The sequence below is a fragment of the Atractosteus spatula genome, chromosome 12, assembly GCF_055471065.1.
Source record: "Atractosteus spatula isolate fAtrSpa1 chromosome 12, fAtrSpa1.hap1, whole genome shotgun sequence".
NCBI lineage: Eukaryota > Metazoa > Chordata > Actinopteri > Semionotiformes > Lepisosteidae > Atractosteus > Atractosteus spatula.
Window position 1 is genome coordinate 33,301,954 of NC_142717.1, and position 15,856 is coordinate 33,317,809.

General features: G+C 34.8%; 1 protein-coding gene across 1 annotated transcript in view; it reads left to right on the forward strand.

Moving 5' to 3' along the window:
* Positions 1–727: 727 nt before the first annotated feature.
* Positions 728–15,856, forward strand: part of dcdc2 (doublecortin domain containing 2) — a 38,764-nt gene continuing 23,635 nt past the window's right edge. Inside the window, exons 1-7 of the mRNA XM_088928435.1 lie at positions 728–1,014; positions 2,546–2,600; positions 10,098–10,174; positions 10,281–10,415; positions 10,807–10,956; positions 11,333–11,387; positions 12,384–12,549. Of these exons, the coding sequence (XP_088784561.1) occupies positions 728–1,014; positions 2,546–2,600; positions 10,098–10,174; positions 10,281–10,415; positions 10,807–10,956; positions 11,333–11,387; positions 12,384–12,549 (925 nt within the window). The remainder of the gene's footprint in view (positions 1,015–2,545; positions 2,601–10,097; positions 10,175–10,280; positions 10,416–10,806; positions 10,957–11,332; positions 11,388–12,383; positions 12,550–15,856) is intronic.

Below are 15,856 nucleotides of genomic sequence, written 5' to 3' on the forward strand. Positions count from 1 at the left end.
ACTCAATACCGTTTAAGCATCATTGTTAAGGACGAGTGTTGCAGAACCGAAAAGGAACCTAAAAAATAAATTAGGGAAAATCTTAATGGATCGGTTAATCAAACACATTCTGCAAGCGTCTCAAGGATTGCTTGAGTCGTTTCTATAGAAACGGCTGAAAATAGCACAAAAGTTTCCCAGGATACTCTCGGGCTACAGCATGTAGAGCGCTAGGTCCTACTGTACTGTATGTACACTGCCATTAGAACTCACATAGGCGCATTTGGAACAAGGGTTTCCAATCTAAGGAAACCCTTTTCCTTCACTAAAGCACAAATCCATTCTGAAAGAGATTTTGCAAAACAGGGCAGTTCAAAGGGGACGACAGAGCTGCATTGGTGCTGTTACTATCTGTGAATTTTTTTTAGACTGTACTGTATGGATTTATTTTGCTATTAATTTTGCACATCTGCACGTTTGCGTTAACTTGCTAGCGGCGTAATGTGTTCACTTTTTGTTGCGTTTTTTCCTTCCTTAAGCACAAGGGTTAGGGCTTTTTATCCTACATAATATACGTACAGAAGCTTCTTTTTCCTGATGGAATTTTGCTAAATCCGATTCAAATCGCATTTTCTTTGTTCATTCAGAAATAACAAAATAGCTATAAAATATTAAAACTTTTACGTTTAATTGAATTAAAATATTATTATAACTATAAATCTTGAAACAAATATTTTCTTGCATAACCATGAGTTCAGACAAACCCAGTTTTCTCTCTCAGCCTGTGGTGAAGAACGTAGTTATGTATCGAAATGGAGACCCGTATTTTGAAGGTAGACGTCTGGTAATAAACGAGAAAAGAGTGTCCACTTTCGAGACATTTTTGAAAGAAGTGACTGGTGGGGTTCAAGCTCCTTTCGGTGCTGTCAGGAACATTTACACCCCGAAAGGAGGACACCGGCTGACCTCATTGGAACACCTGCAGAGCGGACAGCAGTATGTAGCAGCTGGAAGAGAAAAGTTCAAGAAAATTGAGTAAGTAACACTTATTAATTGTACTTTTCGTCAATAATGATATTCCAAAAGGGCTATAGAAGTCTTACCAACTGTTATTAGTAATAGATGATAATTTTGTAGTTTTACTATAGCTCTTAAAGATTTTTTTACAAACGAGATTAATTATTTATGATTATAACTTTCCTGGTTATAAATTCTAGATTGTAAGATTGTCTTACAATTAGTTATTCATTTGTAACAAGATCCAACTGCAGTACATCTTCAAATTTAATGTGCTCTCTAAAGTATTTTTTGTCCTTTTCAGCTTTTCAGTTTTGTGACTGTGAACAGCATTTCTTAATCAGTGATGTAGGCTATAACATTTTTCTTAGTGAAAATAATATTTTTGATATTTAGAAAGTTCCCAATACACAGAACGTTGATTGATTAAATACTTTATTTTTATGTTCTGCAATGCAACAACATTTCTAATGAACAGAAATAAAACATTATAATACTTTGTCATTATATGTCAATTTTAATCCCAAAAGATCTCATAGTGTTTCACATATAGGAACAGGCACACTTCATCCACCTGCTGAAGTATAGTACCCATCTGGGACACTCCATTGTACTGCAGCAGCCACACTATACACTGTACATTAGATCAGGAAGAAAAACTCCTTTGCTACAGTACTTTGCCTTGAGTTAAAGGGGGGAGTTTAGGCAGGCCAGATTGTGCAAGCCCAAATCTGAATATAACCAGGACACTGTGGTTAAAACCCACTACTCTTAATATCCAGGGCCAAAAGGGATCTTTAATGACCAGTTAGTCAAGACCTTGGTATAATGTCTCATCTGAAGGACAGCACCATGTCCCTTGTCAACATTCTTCAGAATTAGTTTGGAAATTGTTGCTCCACCAAGACCACTTAAAGCCACCTCATCTTTCACCTTTCTTTTGCCTGGGTTGTTATGACGCTGACTCTTTCATCAAAATTAACACTGGTTCTATGTAAACAATTGTCCTTTAGCATAGAGCTACAAGAATCTTGATTTTGGAGAACATTTACATTTCCTTTGGAGACCATTAATTCTGATAATCTTGGAACACTGTATTTTTAGCCTAGCCTTTCCCAGAAAAAGTTGGTAGCATGCAGAAAGTTAATTTTAATCACTCACCAAGCAACACGTATATTTTTTTAAAGTGTATAATTGATTTCCTATTAAGAACACCAAAGAAACACAAAGGATGCTTTTGTTATATGTTATAAATATATGTATTCATATTCAATTATGAATAACTTATGCATTTATTTTGCTGTTAAAGGTTATGAATATACAGTACAGTATTTATAATTGGGTCTTCACATACTGTAGAAAGCAAGCAACTCTATATAAGTCACCATCAGCTTCTCTCTAAAATGTGATCAAATTAAGCAACAACCAGTTTACACAATTGTGTTGTAATCTTTTGTATGTGCTGCAGCAGCACACCACGTTTTACTTAACCTTCCTTTACAGTATACTTGTTTTATTCATTGAATCTTTCCCCTTTTAAATTTTTCAGTTATTTGCAGATTGGAGCCAAAAAGAAAAAAAATCTTCAAAATACAACAGGACTGGTAAGGCAAAGTAGTCTCCATGTTATAACATTGCTATTACCACCAATATAAAAAATATTTATGAATTTAAGTGATATACAGTATTCTAGTTTAATCATTCACGCAAATGTATTCATTTTCTTGCTACTTATCCAATTACATGTACTGCATCCTGCAATAGTTTGTGTTAATATCATGCTTGAATTTATATTTTGCTATGTTAATTACAGTATTACATAATCTTTTTTATAGAATACTATGAAGAAATTAGGAATTGTTAGTGTTGTACAAGTCACATAATAAACTTCTTCTATAGCTGACCTCAGCCCTGCCCTGTGCGGTGTACATACTGTATGTACTGTTTATCTGAAATAAATATTCTATCTCTCTAATGCTAATACTCCATCAGTATGTCATTAAGATAAAGTATTCAGTTTTGTACAAAAGGAAATGGCTGTTTGGATTTATCTTTATTATTTTTATATCAAACTTTAACCAGAATAAGGTATTTCCTAGTGAGATGTTACACAAGGAAAATGTTTAACATTAACCCAAGTCATTTGTCTCAGCACCTTGCCGTGGCGTCAATTACAGCCTGATCAATAAGCTGATCAATGTGTCAAGCCTGATCAATACGCTTTACTGATATCAAATGTGGAGGTGTACTACTTTCAGTGAAATATATTGGCTGAAATAGCTCCCCTGTGCTATATTAACCTAAAAAATGGAAGGGAACACTGATATTTTCCAATAAAGTAATTCGGATATGTGAGTGAATAAAAACCTCAAAATTAAAATAAGCACTTTAATGTTGGGTAGTTAAATATAATGTAACACTTTGGGGTTCACGTGGGTATGCGCCCTTGCCACTGCTGCCTCAGGTCGGCCCCCCACCGTCTGGGACTCGAACCCGGGACTCCAGCGTCACTCAACAGGGACCCAGCCACTTGAGCCAAAGGGAAATCTTCCCTTAGCCCAGCGGCTGCGGTCCCTGCTATTCACAGGGAAGGGCGGTGACGTCACCGCTCTGGTAAGCCGGCTCTCACAAGCAATGGAGGCCGTATGCGTTACAATAACTTTATGTGTTAGAACTGAAGTACAAAGATGAAATTAATGATTTGTACAGTAGTAAAGAAGAATGGTCAACCAGTTGGTAGACTGAGCTGCTACTGTATTAATCAAACAAATGCTTAAAAAAGAATAATATGCTTATCATAACAAAAACTTATTCATCATTACCAACCATTTGCAAAAAAAAATATATATACAGAATATATTGTATATATACAAAATATATACAAAAATATATACTGACTTTTTCCTTCCATCCATTTTCAAAAAAATCTTAGTCCAATACAGGGTTGTGGTTTGCCAGAGACTGAACTGGCAGAGAATGTGTGCAAAGCATACACTCTGGAAGGGTGCACATACACATATATTGACTTGCACTGCATTAGTGGAACAATTTAGAGAATCCAGTTAACCTAGACAGCATGTCTTTGGACTGTTGGAGGAAGCCAGAGCACCTATAGAAAACTTTTGTGGCGAAGAAGAAGACATGATGACTTTAAAGATGCCTCAGGCAGCACTAAACCCTGGAACCAAAAGCTGAAAGACAGCAGAGCTACCCACCACTTCATGTTTTCAACTGAAATTAAATTGAACAGAAGTGACAATGGTTAATTCATTATGCTGATTAACATTTGATCATCAACAGTGCCAATCAATTGGTTATTTAATATGAAAGTCATAGGCCAGCTGTGTCCAACCACTTCTGGGCCTTACCAAAGATGGATGGGGGCACTGACAGACTGAAGAAAACAACAAATGTTGATAAACAACACAATATTGAATGTGAGGTTATACAGTAAATCCTGTCATGTTGAATTCTGTCCCATTCCTCTCATAAAGCCAGGATGAGCATTCACGAGTCACAAGTTAGCTCTAGATGTCTCATAATATACATTCTAAATCATACCAATCAATACCAATGTTCAATTGGGCCCAAGTGTAAAATATCCAAAAGATAGCTATCATATTCTCATCACGCATCACTCCCATAGCATTGATGTACTGTATTATATTGTCTGTTATATCTTACCAGGTTAATAAATACTGGTTGTGAATACCCTGAAGAGTAAGTAACACTTCGCTGATGTACTGTAGTTCAACATCCAACATACTTATGGCACAAAGACATTGTTCTCTTGATAGATGGAGCCTGTTTGTTCCTATCTGTGTTTTTCATTCTTGATTTTCACCAGACTTGTCATTCAATAGGCTAAATCACTTCATTGATTGTGCCCAGTCTGCATTCTGACTAATGAGGTGATATAGTTCTTGACTTGATACACTCATCGGCAATGATCAATTAAACAACATGATGCCAAAACATTTAATTTAACTCAAAATCCACATATTTTATTTTTCTTAGAGACATGCATTCACATACATACTGTAGTGAAGCTCACTATTCATTGTTCTGTGTTTTCACAGAATATCATATTCAGCTGCTTGACTGACAGTGAGCAATCAGCAGCATTTAAGCAAAAGAAGCAGTGTAAACAGAAGGGAGACATAACCTGAATGGCTTATGACTGATGTACCACCTTTTAAAATTATGTTCATTTGTAATAGGCAGTTCGACACTGAATCCCTCAGACTGAGTTTGGATAGTGAAAAATTAAAAGAGACATACTCTAAGGCATGTGATATTAGGCATGTAGTATGTTATTATTTGCTCTCAAATAGAAATAGAAAAACGTTTGTAACATCCAGAGAATGAACACCATACACACAGTGACATACCCTGGCCAGCCACTGGGAAAGCAATCACTACCTAGTTCCTGTATGTCCAGGTTGGACTGCCCAATCTCCTGTTTGGCATGGAAATGTTTGCTGTGGTTGAGCACAAGATTGAGGGGCATAATTCAGTGTTGTTGAACATATACTCTTACAGTAGATAAGATCTTTGGGATTGTACAAATGAATTCCATAGGGTCAAAGAAATAAAATAAATGTGGGGAATATAGATATTAAATAGTTAAGAAAGCATAATAGCTGAATTTCACTGGGTCTTAAGAGTTTACATTATAAAAAACAGTTTTGTTAAAAACGTTTGTGCTGAATCTCTGACCTGAGGTGCACTTGATCTGGGAATTTATACTGTGTTTGGTAGTAAGTATCCTAGAAACCTTGTAAGTGAAGAGGTACTACTGAGATGAAGGAGGGATTTTAATGGCTAATTAAGACACTGATGCAAAGATTCTATAAATATTACTTTTGACAGCATAAAAAAATAATATTAAATTAAAATACTTTTTGCATGTTGTCTTAAGTTAAAATCATTAGATAAAATATACAAAAACACATACAGTATATAAAGAGAGTAAGTAAAGCAGTACTTATCTACAATATCGGATTCAGTAGAAGACTGAGCTTGATTAGACAAAGCTTATTTACTTAGCTTTGCTCTCAGTTTATAATGAAAGTTTAGGAGGAGAACAAGCCCCAGCTCTCACCAATCACTGGTTGTAAGGTAAAAATATGGACCTCTAAACACTTGACAGACTAGCACCCCTCCATCATACACAGGTGCACAGGTGGAATAATCTCTTGGGACATTGGGGAGCACTGACTAAATTGTCCATTGGTCAAGTGATCATCCCTCAAATACAAGCACATTAAAACCAAAATATAATAAATAGTTAATAATAATTCCTTACAGTTATACAGTATAATGCTTTTCTGGACACTCCACACAAAGAGCTTTACAGGTAATGGAGAATCCCCTTCCACCACCACCAGTGTGCAGCACCCTGATGCAACAACAGCCATAGTGCCAGCTGTCAGTGGGGAGGAGAACACAGTGATGAATGGGGATGGGGAACACACCTGTTCTATTCAAGAAGCACCTTGGGATTTGTAATGACCACAGAGAGTCAGGACCTCAGTTTTATGTAAGACAGAGCCTATTTGCAGTATAGTATCCCCGGCACAGACTGAAGGGTGAGCAACCCCTACTGGCCCAACTAATCCTCTTCCAGCAGACACCTTACCTTTCCCAGAAGGCCTCCCATCCAGATACTGGCCAGGCTCACACCTGCTTAACTTCAGTGGGTTGCCAGTTGTGAGTTGCAGGGTGATATACAGTACTGTACCTGGTGTTGACCCAAGACATGCTGGAGGGATTATATCTCTCAGCTGGCCTGGGAACACCAAATGTTTAATCAAACATTTCTTTTGTTTTCATTGCATTATTCATGAACTCAAAATAATATACAGAGAAGAAGAACCAAAAAATCATGACGAACGTTCCTTATCATGGCCCTTATTTCTATGGGTAATTGCCCAAACAGAGTATGGTGGAGTTTGAATGTCAGACAAAAAGCTTATATACAGGATGACTATTCTTCTTACATAAACCTACTGGTATGAGGTTGACTTGGATTTTACTTAGTGTGTCAATATAAAACAAATTACATTGAAATTACATAAATTATATTAAAAATGATATATAATTGAATTGAAAAATCATATATAAAATATAATAAATTAAATTGAAAATTTTGTGCATGCAGAGTGGGTACACACAATCTATTTCTGCTTTTCTTATACGTTACAATTACGTTAAGATTTCCAGGAAAGGCTATAAAAATGATCAAAACAGGTGGTGTGTTACATCAAGCTTTCTCATATGCCATAAAAAAACAAGAGATGCCGAGTTAAGCAAGGTGTAATGTTTAGCTGAAATACAAGTCGTTCTCTCTTGTCTTAGGAGGATCACCTTGTTGGCAGCCCATGCAAGAATATGAATTATTCAGATGCAACCCATAATCTCCTTGATCACATAGGCATATTTCACTGAAGAGTACACTTTCATGCCCACACCACTCCTGTTGACTGGAGCATTATTTTAATGCTCTTGCTAAGGTGGAGTGCATTAAAAATAACAGAAATCAAACAAAAATAAGTTTTAAAAAATCAGACAGCATTAAGAAAACCAATACTAAATTAATGTACAGTATTATGTTCTAAAAGAAGTCTTGAGCAACATGCCAAAAGTTTTATTATCTTTCTAAAATATAAATTGCTAAGCACATATCCCAGGTCATGGTTTCCTGGGTAATTGGCTTGGATTAATTTCTTACCAATGAAGCATTAACAAGCAATCTATTTATGAGGACTGTTTTCTGTTTCACATCCTCTTGTACAGTATATGTTGATTGGTTCAATTAGAGAAGCTCTTGAAATTTTGTCTCTAGAATTCTTTACTCTGACCTGTGGGCTCACTGTCTGTTTCAGTAGTGGTTGCTAGGATATACAGCTGGCTTTATGAGGAGGTGATGGCATACTGTAGATGGGACTTCCCAACTGTTATTTTTTACAGAAAAGACCAAACCTTTCCTCAGTTAAAGAATTGTTCTGAAGCCTCTTACTTCTGACTCTTACCTTTCACATGGTTTGTTTCATGTTTGAATAAAAGAAAGAATTTATTTTGTAATTAGAAGTATTATGCACAAGGGGGTTGGGAAGGTGTGGATTACTGTTTTTTTTTCTTGATTTGTCACTGAGTATATAACAATCTCCTGGGTTAAACCTATCTATTCCCCTTAAGTTTTTTGTAAATCTGGATCTAATCTCTTCTCAGGCTCCTTTGTTTTACACTAAAGAGTTTTAGTTCCCTTAAACTGTCCATATAGGATGTCCCCTGGACACACATTTACTGTAGCTAAATATCTAAGCATTCTGCTTTTAGTTAATGGCTTTCCCACATTGATTTGGTGAGGACATAGAAGAAGCTTACATAAATACCCAGATGCCTTTCATGTGAATTTTCCTGTGGCTCAAAAGCATTCATGTGTTATGCATGCAACATGTACTCCCTAGTGTGCTTGTGCACACTAGGGTCTGTAGGTCTAATCCATGAATTCCCCACTACCACTGCCTCCTTCCTATTGGGGTGGGCTCCTGGATGCCCTGGGGCCCATCAGGCCTCACCGTTTCCTCCAGGCTGTAAGTGTCCAGATCCGGTCTTCGCTAAGGCCTAGAAGTGGTTGAACATGTGATGTTCTTCCCTGCAGCTTCTCTCTGTCTACACCTATCTCGTCCCCTGGTGTGAAGGCTCTTGTCCCCAAGCTTGTAGAATGCACACAATCTCCCTATAGGGCATTCCAACTTATTTCAGCAACTCCATTAAAGCTGAGTTGCAGTAGGTAAGCAAGGTGGGTCTCGAGCCCAAGGATCTTGAACTTGAGATGCTCAACCAGCTGACAGTGTTCACCGATTAACTCTCCATAGACATCTCTGTCCTGAAAGCCAATCATCCTGCAAACCGCACGCTGCAATTGTTTCATATTGCAATTGTTTCTTTTTCTGTTTGTTAAATACACATAAATTACTGAAGATTTTTAGCCCAGAGCAAAGAAAAGGGATTAAGTATTTAGTTAAAGTTAACTAATTTTTTTAGCAGAGATTGTGGAAAATGTGAGAGAATTGATTAATTTACATCTTATGCTGATTTATTAGTTTAATCATACAGTATTATAGTAATATTAGAGAAAATAAAAAGAAATACTTCTGACTGCCTACCTGCTTACACAAATTGTGGCTCCTGAGGAGGCAAAAAAGGAAGAAAATCCACTTCAGTCCACTAAGGACAAACAGGCAGAAATTCCAGGATCAACAGCTGATTTATTTATACTTAAAATTGAGAAAACATACAAAACTGAATGAAAAATATCCAACAAACAACAGCAAGTTACTGTATACTCCTTTAATCACATACTCCTGTTAATCTCATCTGTATACACCAATGTTATTCACGGTAATCTCAAATTTCAGCAATATACTGATATCTGCCTTGTTGGTGGGAAAAAAGGGAACACTTTAATTATCATAGATACAGTACCTAATGTACCTTTTGCTAATAGTTATATGCTCATATACAGTAAATAAATTAATCTGGGCTGTCTTCAGATGATGACTCTAAACCGTTTATGTTTGAAAATAAAACAAATTACTAGAAAAATAGCTATAAATATATTAAAAAATAAAAAAGCATTATATGATTAATTGTCCTTTCAGCAAATTTCTATACAAATACAATTTGTAAAAAGAAATCAATGAAATTCCCTTTTGAGGGAAATCAATGAAAAGCCAATAGCTTTCTGCTCTATCAATGGTAATGATATTAGACAACAAAAAAATGAATTTCTTTATTCAAATTAATCTCCTATTTGAAATAAACCATCAATATCATGAATATCTACTAAATGAAAATTTGATTTACTATTAGAAAGGATAATATAAATGTATTTTATCCCAGTAATATGCTTACCAACATTTCTGTAATTTTAGCTATAATAACACGGTAATCTGTATTATTTTAAAACAGTTATTTTCATATTTTTCTATTTTTGAAAATTATTTAGTGAGGAAGATTATAATGTGAATCTTTCTAATTCTGTAATTCTATCTTCTGTAACTTTTTGTCTGCACCCTCTGATATATTCACAGATAAAACCAGTGGCCCATAGTAGGATAATTGTATCTGCAAGATTTCTGAAACCTATTAAAGAACCATGTGCAATTTTGTAAGTATTTAAGTAAGGCCTATATTTTATATAGAAGTGTATTTAAAGAGTGAAATATTAAATATATACAGTAGCTATAGCTGACATTTCTAAAATATTATTTCAGTGTGGTTGCCAATGGAGATGTGTTAAATCCAGCTGTCAGGCTTTTAATACCTCGTCGAGTACTGGGACAATTTGATCACGTGCTTGAGATGATCACAGAGAAAATGGGATTGCGAATTCTAGGAGGTGTGCGCAGGTATAGCATTTTGAAATTTCTTTAACACTGTACTGCAAGGTCTTAGTAATACCATATTTATAGTAACATATAATTATAATATACAATACAATTCTAATGTACTATTGTAGTAATACAGTATAATATATTTATAAAGTTTAATCTGATAAAACATCAATCACTTAACAAATAATTCCCACAACTGTTTTAGGATTATGTCCTCACAAGAGAAAGACAGGAGGAAGCTACAGTAACAGTTACAGTAAAAGCACAGTTTTATAGTCCATCTCTGTGTTATTTGACAGTATGACTAAGTGCAGCGAATAGTAAATTATGCACAATTATAGAAAAACATCAAGAACTTGAACTTTTTAGAATGGCAAGAAAAATGTATTCTTCATTTCTTTGTCAGCCTGTACACTTTGGATGGGGGACTCATCAGTGATGGAAAGGAACTAGAAAATGGACAGTTTTATGTCGCAGTTGGGCGTGAAAGGCTTAAAAAACTTCCCTACAGTGAACTTATTTTCACAAAACCAGTGGCAATGAGAAGATTTATCGGGTAAGTGTTATTCACACAGCTTCAGCCTTGATCCGAAAGTAAGTAGCAACTTAAACAAAATATTGCCACTGAACTATATGGATTAGATGAACAATCTGCTGTGAAAATCAGATCTTATATTCTCTAGTGCTATTGAAAAAACTAATTAGCATTCTCAAGTGAATTAATAAGTGTGAATTTGTATTTGACAGAACAGAGTAAAACACGCTATATATTGGGTCATACTTTGCCTGCAAAACTGAAGATTTTCTTTACAGACATTTCGTGCATATAGAGAATCATTGCTTGTGAGACTTACAGTACGTAAATGTGAATTTATTTTTTTTAGTGGCATGACTGTATAGAGGCAAATTGTAACTGGTTCTTTAACTTTTAGGTCCAAAGCAGCTTCACTTCCCCCCATTTTCCGATTTAGGAAACATAATGAAAATGTAAGTAATATATATAATAAATAACAATACAAAATGATTTTTGATAGCTGTTAAAATTAACAAAACCTTATGTTTCATATGAATTTAAGCATTTTCTTAACATCAAACACCTACAAATATTCTGTATATTATTCTTGATCAGAAAATTTGAGTGCACTTGGTTAGCAAACCAGAAATGGGGGTACAAAGAAACACATTCTTTGTATTTAGACTTTTCTTTTTACTTTTCAACATGAACTTTTACCTTTGCTTGTTGCTTTGCAGCTCTTATACGGATGCAACTCTTCACCTTATCCCCATCACTAGAAACAGACTGAAAGTCCAGATCTCAACACATACACCTACCAGGGACAGACATACTGTATTGAAATAAATTAACCAAAAGAACAGTTTCTGAAGAGATCCTTATTTTATAAAACTGCTATACATTTATCCTGAATTGTCTTATTAGTAATTTCTTAAAAAATATTTATACTTGATGTCATTGTTGAAAATGGAAGTGTAGTGTCCTCTAGTTGCCAAATTAAATCTGGATAACGTTTGTGTAGTAATATTGTTTATGAGATTCTGCAGACAAAAATCCTTGGTGGACAATTTGCAGGGAAACCTGGAGAATATTACTGGAAAACTCATAAGAAAAGAAGACTCAGCATGAACTGTCAAGTTGTATGAGAGCTCTGCCACTGCTGACGTAGAGGATTGGTTTGAAACATAAGTTGTAAAACACCAGCAGAGCAAGTACAGCTTTGCATTTTCATAATTGTGAAATATAGTTGATACATTTTCCAGCACACATTTACTTTTAATTCTCCCTTTCTTATCTTAATTCATTAATTATCCAGATTTCTATAGCTTTATTTAGATCATTTATACTGTATATTTTTATTGTTAAATATTTATTCAGGTGTGTTGAAAATGTTCTTGCAGGACTCGTTATTCTTTGAATTTCTCATCCCTGACCCAATTTATCTGATCAGTGACAAATCTCCTTACCAGGGTGGTGAACATCAGGATAAATCAGCTGCTGGTTGCAGTGACACAGGGGATGCTCTGACCTCTCCACCGGCCAGAGCAAACAAGGAGCAGTTCTCTCAAGGTAAAGGCATGAAGCTCAGACGAAAAAAGAATGGCCTCATCATGTCACTGAGTTCCCAGGACAATGGTAAGAAAGCCAGGTATATCTCTTCTGTCCATTTAGAATTGCAAACATTTCTTTCCTCTATTATTATAATAAATAATAATAAAACTATTACAGGAGAAATCTGAACATTCTGTACCTTGCTGGGATCTTTGAAAAGTCTCATTATTTGGTATTTGTTATGATTATGAAGTAATTGTTAACCATATTAACTCTTAATTAATTAAATGACTTAATTAACAATTATTAAGAGTCATTGTAAAGACCACAAAATGTCAAAACATTTATTGGTGTTTTTGGCAAAAGGCCAAATTTTTTGTGAGATTGGCAACAATGTAAAGTTCACAGTTGACAGCTGAACATGTCCTTAAAAAACTAGAAAAGTTTTGCAGCCCTGCTGCATAACACGAACATGTATCACCCCTCTGACATGGCCTCCCACATTTTGACATATGCAGCTTATGAATACACTCCACTACAGCAGGTGCAACATATTGACAATCAGTTCATCATCGTATGTCTCACACACAGCATTACTGATGTACAGTACCAGACCTCCTCAAATGTGACCAGATCTTTCAAATGTTTTAAAAACTGACAGAAAATAGCATGTCAGAAATGTGTTAGTGATTGTAGAAAAGAAAGACTAAGTGACATTCTGAGCAACTGATAAAATGAATGCAAATTTGAGATTTAGCTTTTTATATAAAAGCATAAGTCATCTACTGTACATTTGATTATGTATTAAATGTGTTACAGAAGAATAAATTCAGACTAGAATAGTTTATCATTTAAACAAGAGAAGCTTTAATGATTCACATCATTCTCAAAAAGTCCAAGGTTTGAATATGTCCTATTCTTTTACAAAAAAATCATAAAAACTTGTTTTTTTAAAAGGATTATGTGTTCCTAATATGTTGGAAATCATTTAAAATAGGAAATTAGCTTTAAATTCATGATTGTGACTTGCAGTATTCTTCGTTGATTGATTCTATGAACACTGGAAATCAGGTTTGAAGTAGTGGATACTGCCATGGTAAAAAACATTTGGGAAACAAACAAGTTAAAGCAGGCATGTGTTCTGAGAGGTGTAATATTGTTCTCAAGTACTTGTCAGCCACTCTAAAGTGTAGGCTATAAAATTCTCATCTCTTTATAATGTGCATTTTTCTGTTTATAAACAATGCACACTATACATGATTCGTGCAATGCTTTTATCAGCATTAATGACCTTTAATGTTCAAAAAAATTTTAACATGCAATAAAGCCTTCTAACGTTCATCTGTAAATAAAGATTTATAGTTTCCGAACTAGTCTAATGGTTTCAGAAGGTCTATCTGTGGATATCTTAGTAGGACTAAGATAGCTTAGCATATCTTGATAGCTTATCTTATCAATTAAGGTAGTCTTTTTTGTTTCTATAGCTTTTCTTGGGCATTGGATACATCCAACATTGCTTTCTCATATGTAAAATGGAAGTATCGATCACATCACCACATCATCCATGAAAATTGTTAATGTTTCAATTTGTTTAACTTTCTGTACCAAAGGAGCACGACCAATTAATTTTATCCTGAATTTGCTGCAGTAAATGTAATTTGGTCGTTCCACCTCCCTTTCCCCTTTGTTGTCTTTTGAATGTGCATGACCGTCATTGCTCTTCTACACACTGCATGTTCCTGTATGTTAATTTAAGAAGCCTACTGTATGATGTAATGCAGGAAAACTTACATAATATAGTATTTCATTTGACCACAAGATGGTAGTATTAGCCTAGGTAACAGGAAACAGGGAAATCACTTTGGCTAATTAGTAAGCCATAAAGCAATCAGATGCACATGTTAATTGGTATAGCTGAATGTGCTTAGGCATTCCTATAAAATAGACCACCAAAGAGAATGGTAAATTGTATCTGAGCTCATTCAGTGCCATTGTCACAAAATCATTTAAAAATTTGAAGAACATTTTCCTTATATGAAGAAAGGCATCAGTTCACGTTATTCTATCAATATGCAGCAGGCACAGGAAGCACCCAGGTGGCTGATAGAGAGATACTAATTTCCCTTGGTGGTGGAATATATCTAGGCTCATACTTTCTCTGATCAAACATTTAGCACCACTGCTTATATTCTGTAATTAATTATTGCTGACTTGAGATTGTGCTATGTACTGTGTATTTTTAATTGACCAAGATTCGCATATATATGTATGTAAATTAATACTGAATGCTCTTTTATAGTCCCATATTAACCATGCCTTAAATACAGAATTTTATACGCAACATGCAAAAATAAAAGGAAATGTCAACAGAAAATGAACCATCTTCCTACAATAGTCATATAAGTAAGAAAGTCAAAACCTTAAATGCTATAGGGCTAATTTCCAGGTTCAGTATATGCAACTATACCTTAGATCCTCTTCATGCAAAGTGATTTTTCACATTTGCATTGGTGAATAAACAATTAGTTGAGTTTGCAACTTCATACTCTTGGTGTTGTGAGATTGATTTTATACAGATGTACAAAATGCACTATACAAACAGGGTTATTAACACTTAGGTTGCCATTAATAAATGTGTAAAAATAACACATTCCTGATTTATAACCATACAATTTATGATTAGCACAGGTCAATAACTACTATGTTATTAACACTATATTAATGTTTACTTCTTGTGTTTTGGTTATAAGAGTTTTAGAAAAGACTTTGCAGACCCTGTAGTAAAGAATTTCCACCAGTACAAAAAATACCTTGAAATCTTTGATCGGCTTGCTTGCCTTTCTTAAGTGTGCTCCGTTGCATGCTTTGTACTTGGAAAGTACAAAGAAATTATGAAGACAAAGGCTACTCTTTAATGATACAACGATAAATGAATTGAGTTAAACAATGTTATATTTTCTCTCATTTTCATTTAATGTTTTGTGACCACTATCATAATAGTATATATAAAATAGAATGAATCATGTTTTAAGAAGGTAATGTATTTTATTTACTAGGGTATTATTGAGTACGTATTAAAGTTTAAGTGAGTGCTAAGGTATATGCTGTTTAAACCACCCAAAACCTGTTCTCCAGAGGTTTTTTGCATCTGATGAGTAGCATAGCAGGAAGTAATGAATTCAGAATTAATAAAGAAATGACCCAGCCAGATTTATTTAAATTATTCTTCCAGCTGGTATCAGTTGGTATTATGAGGTGCAGAATAAATCTTCTGTCTTGTCTGTTATTGTGACCTTGGTAAAAACCAAAATGTGTAACATAAAATAAACAATACTATCAGGAACATAAAGAGTGATTGCCTGTCATCCTGTAAATGCAAAAGACAGTCTCA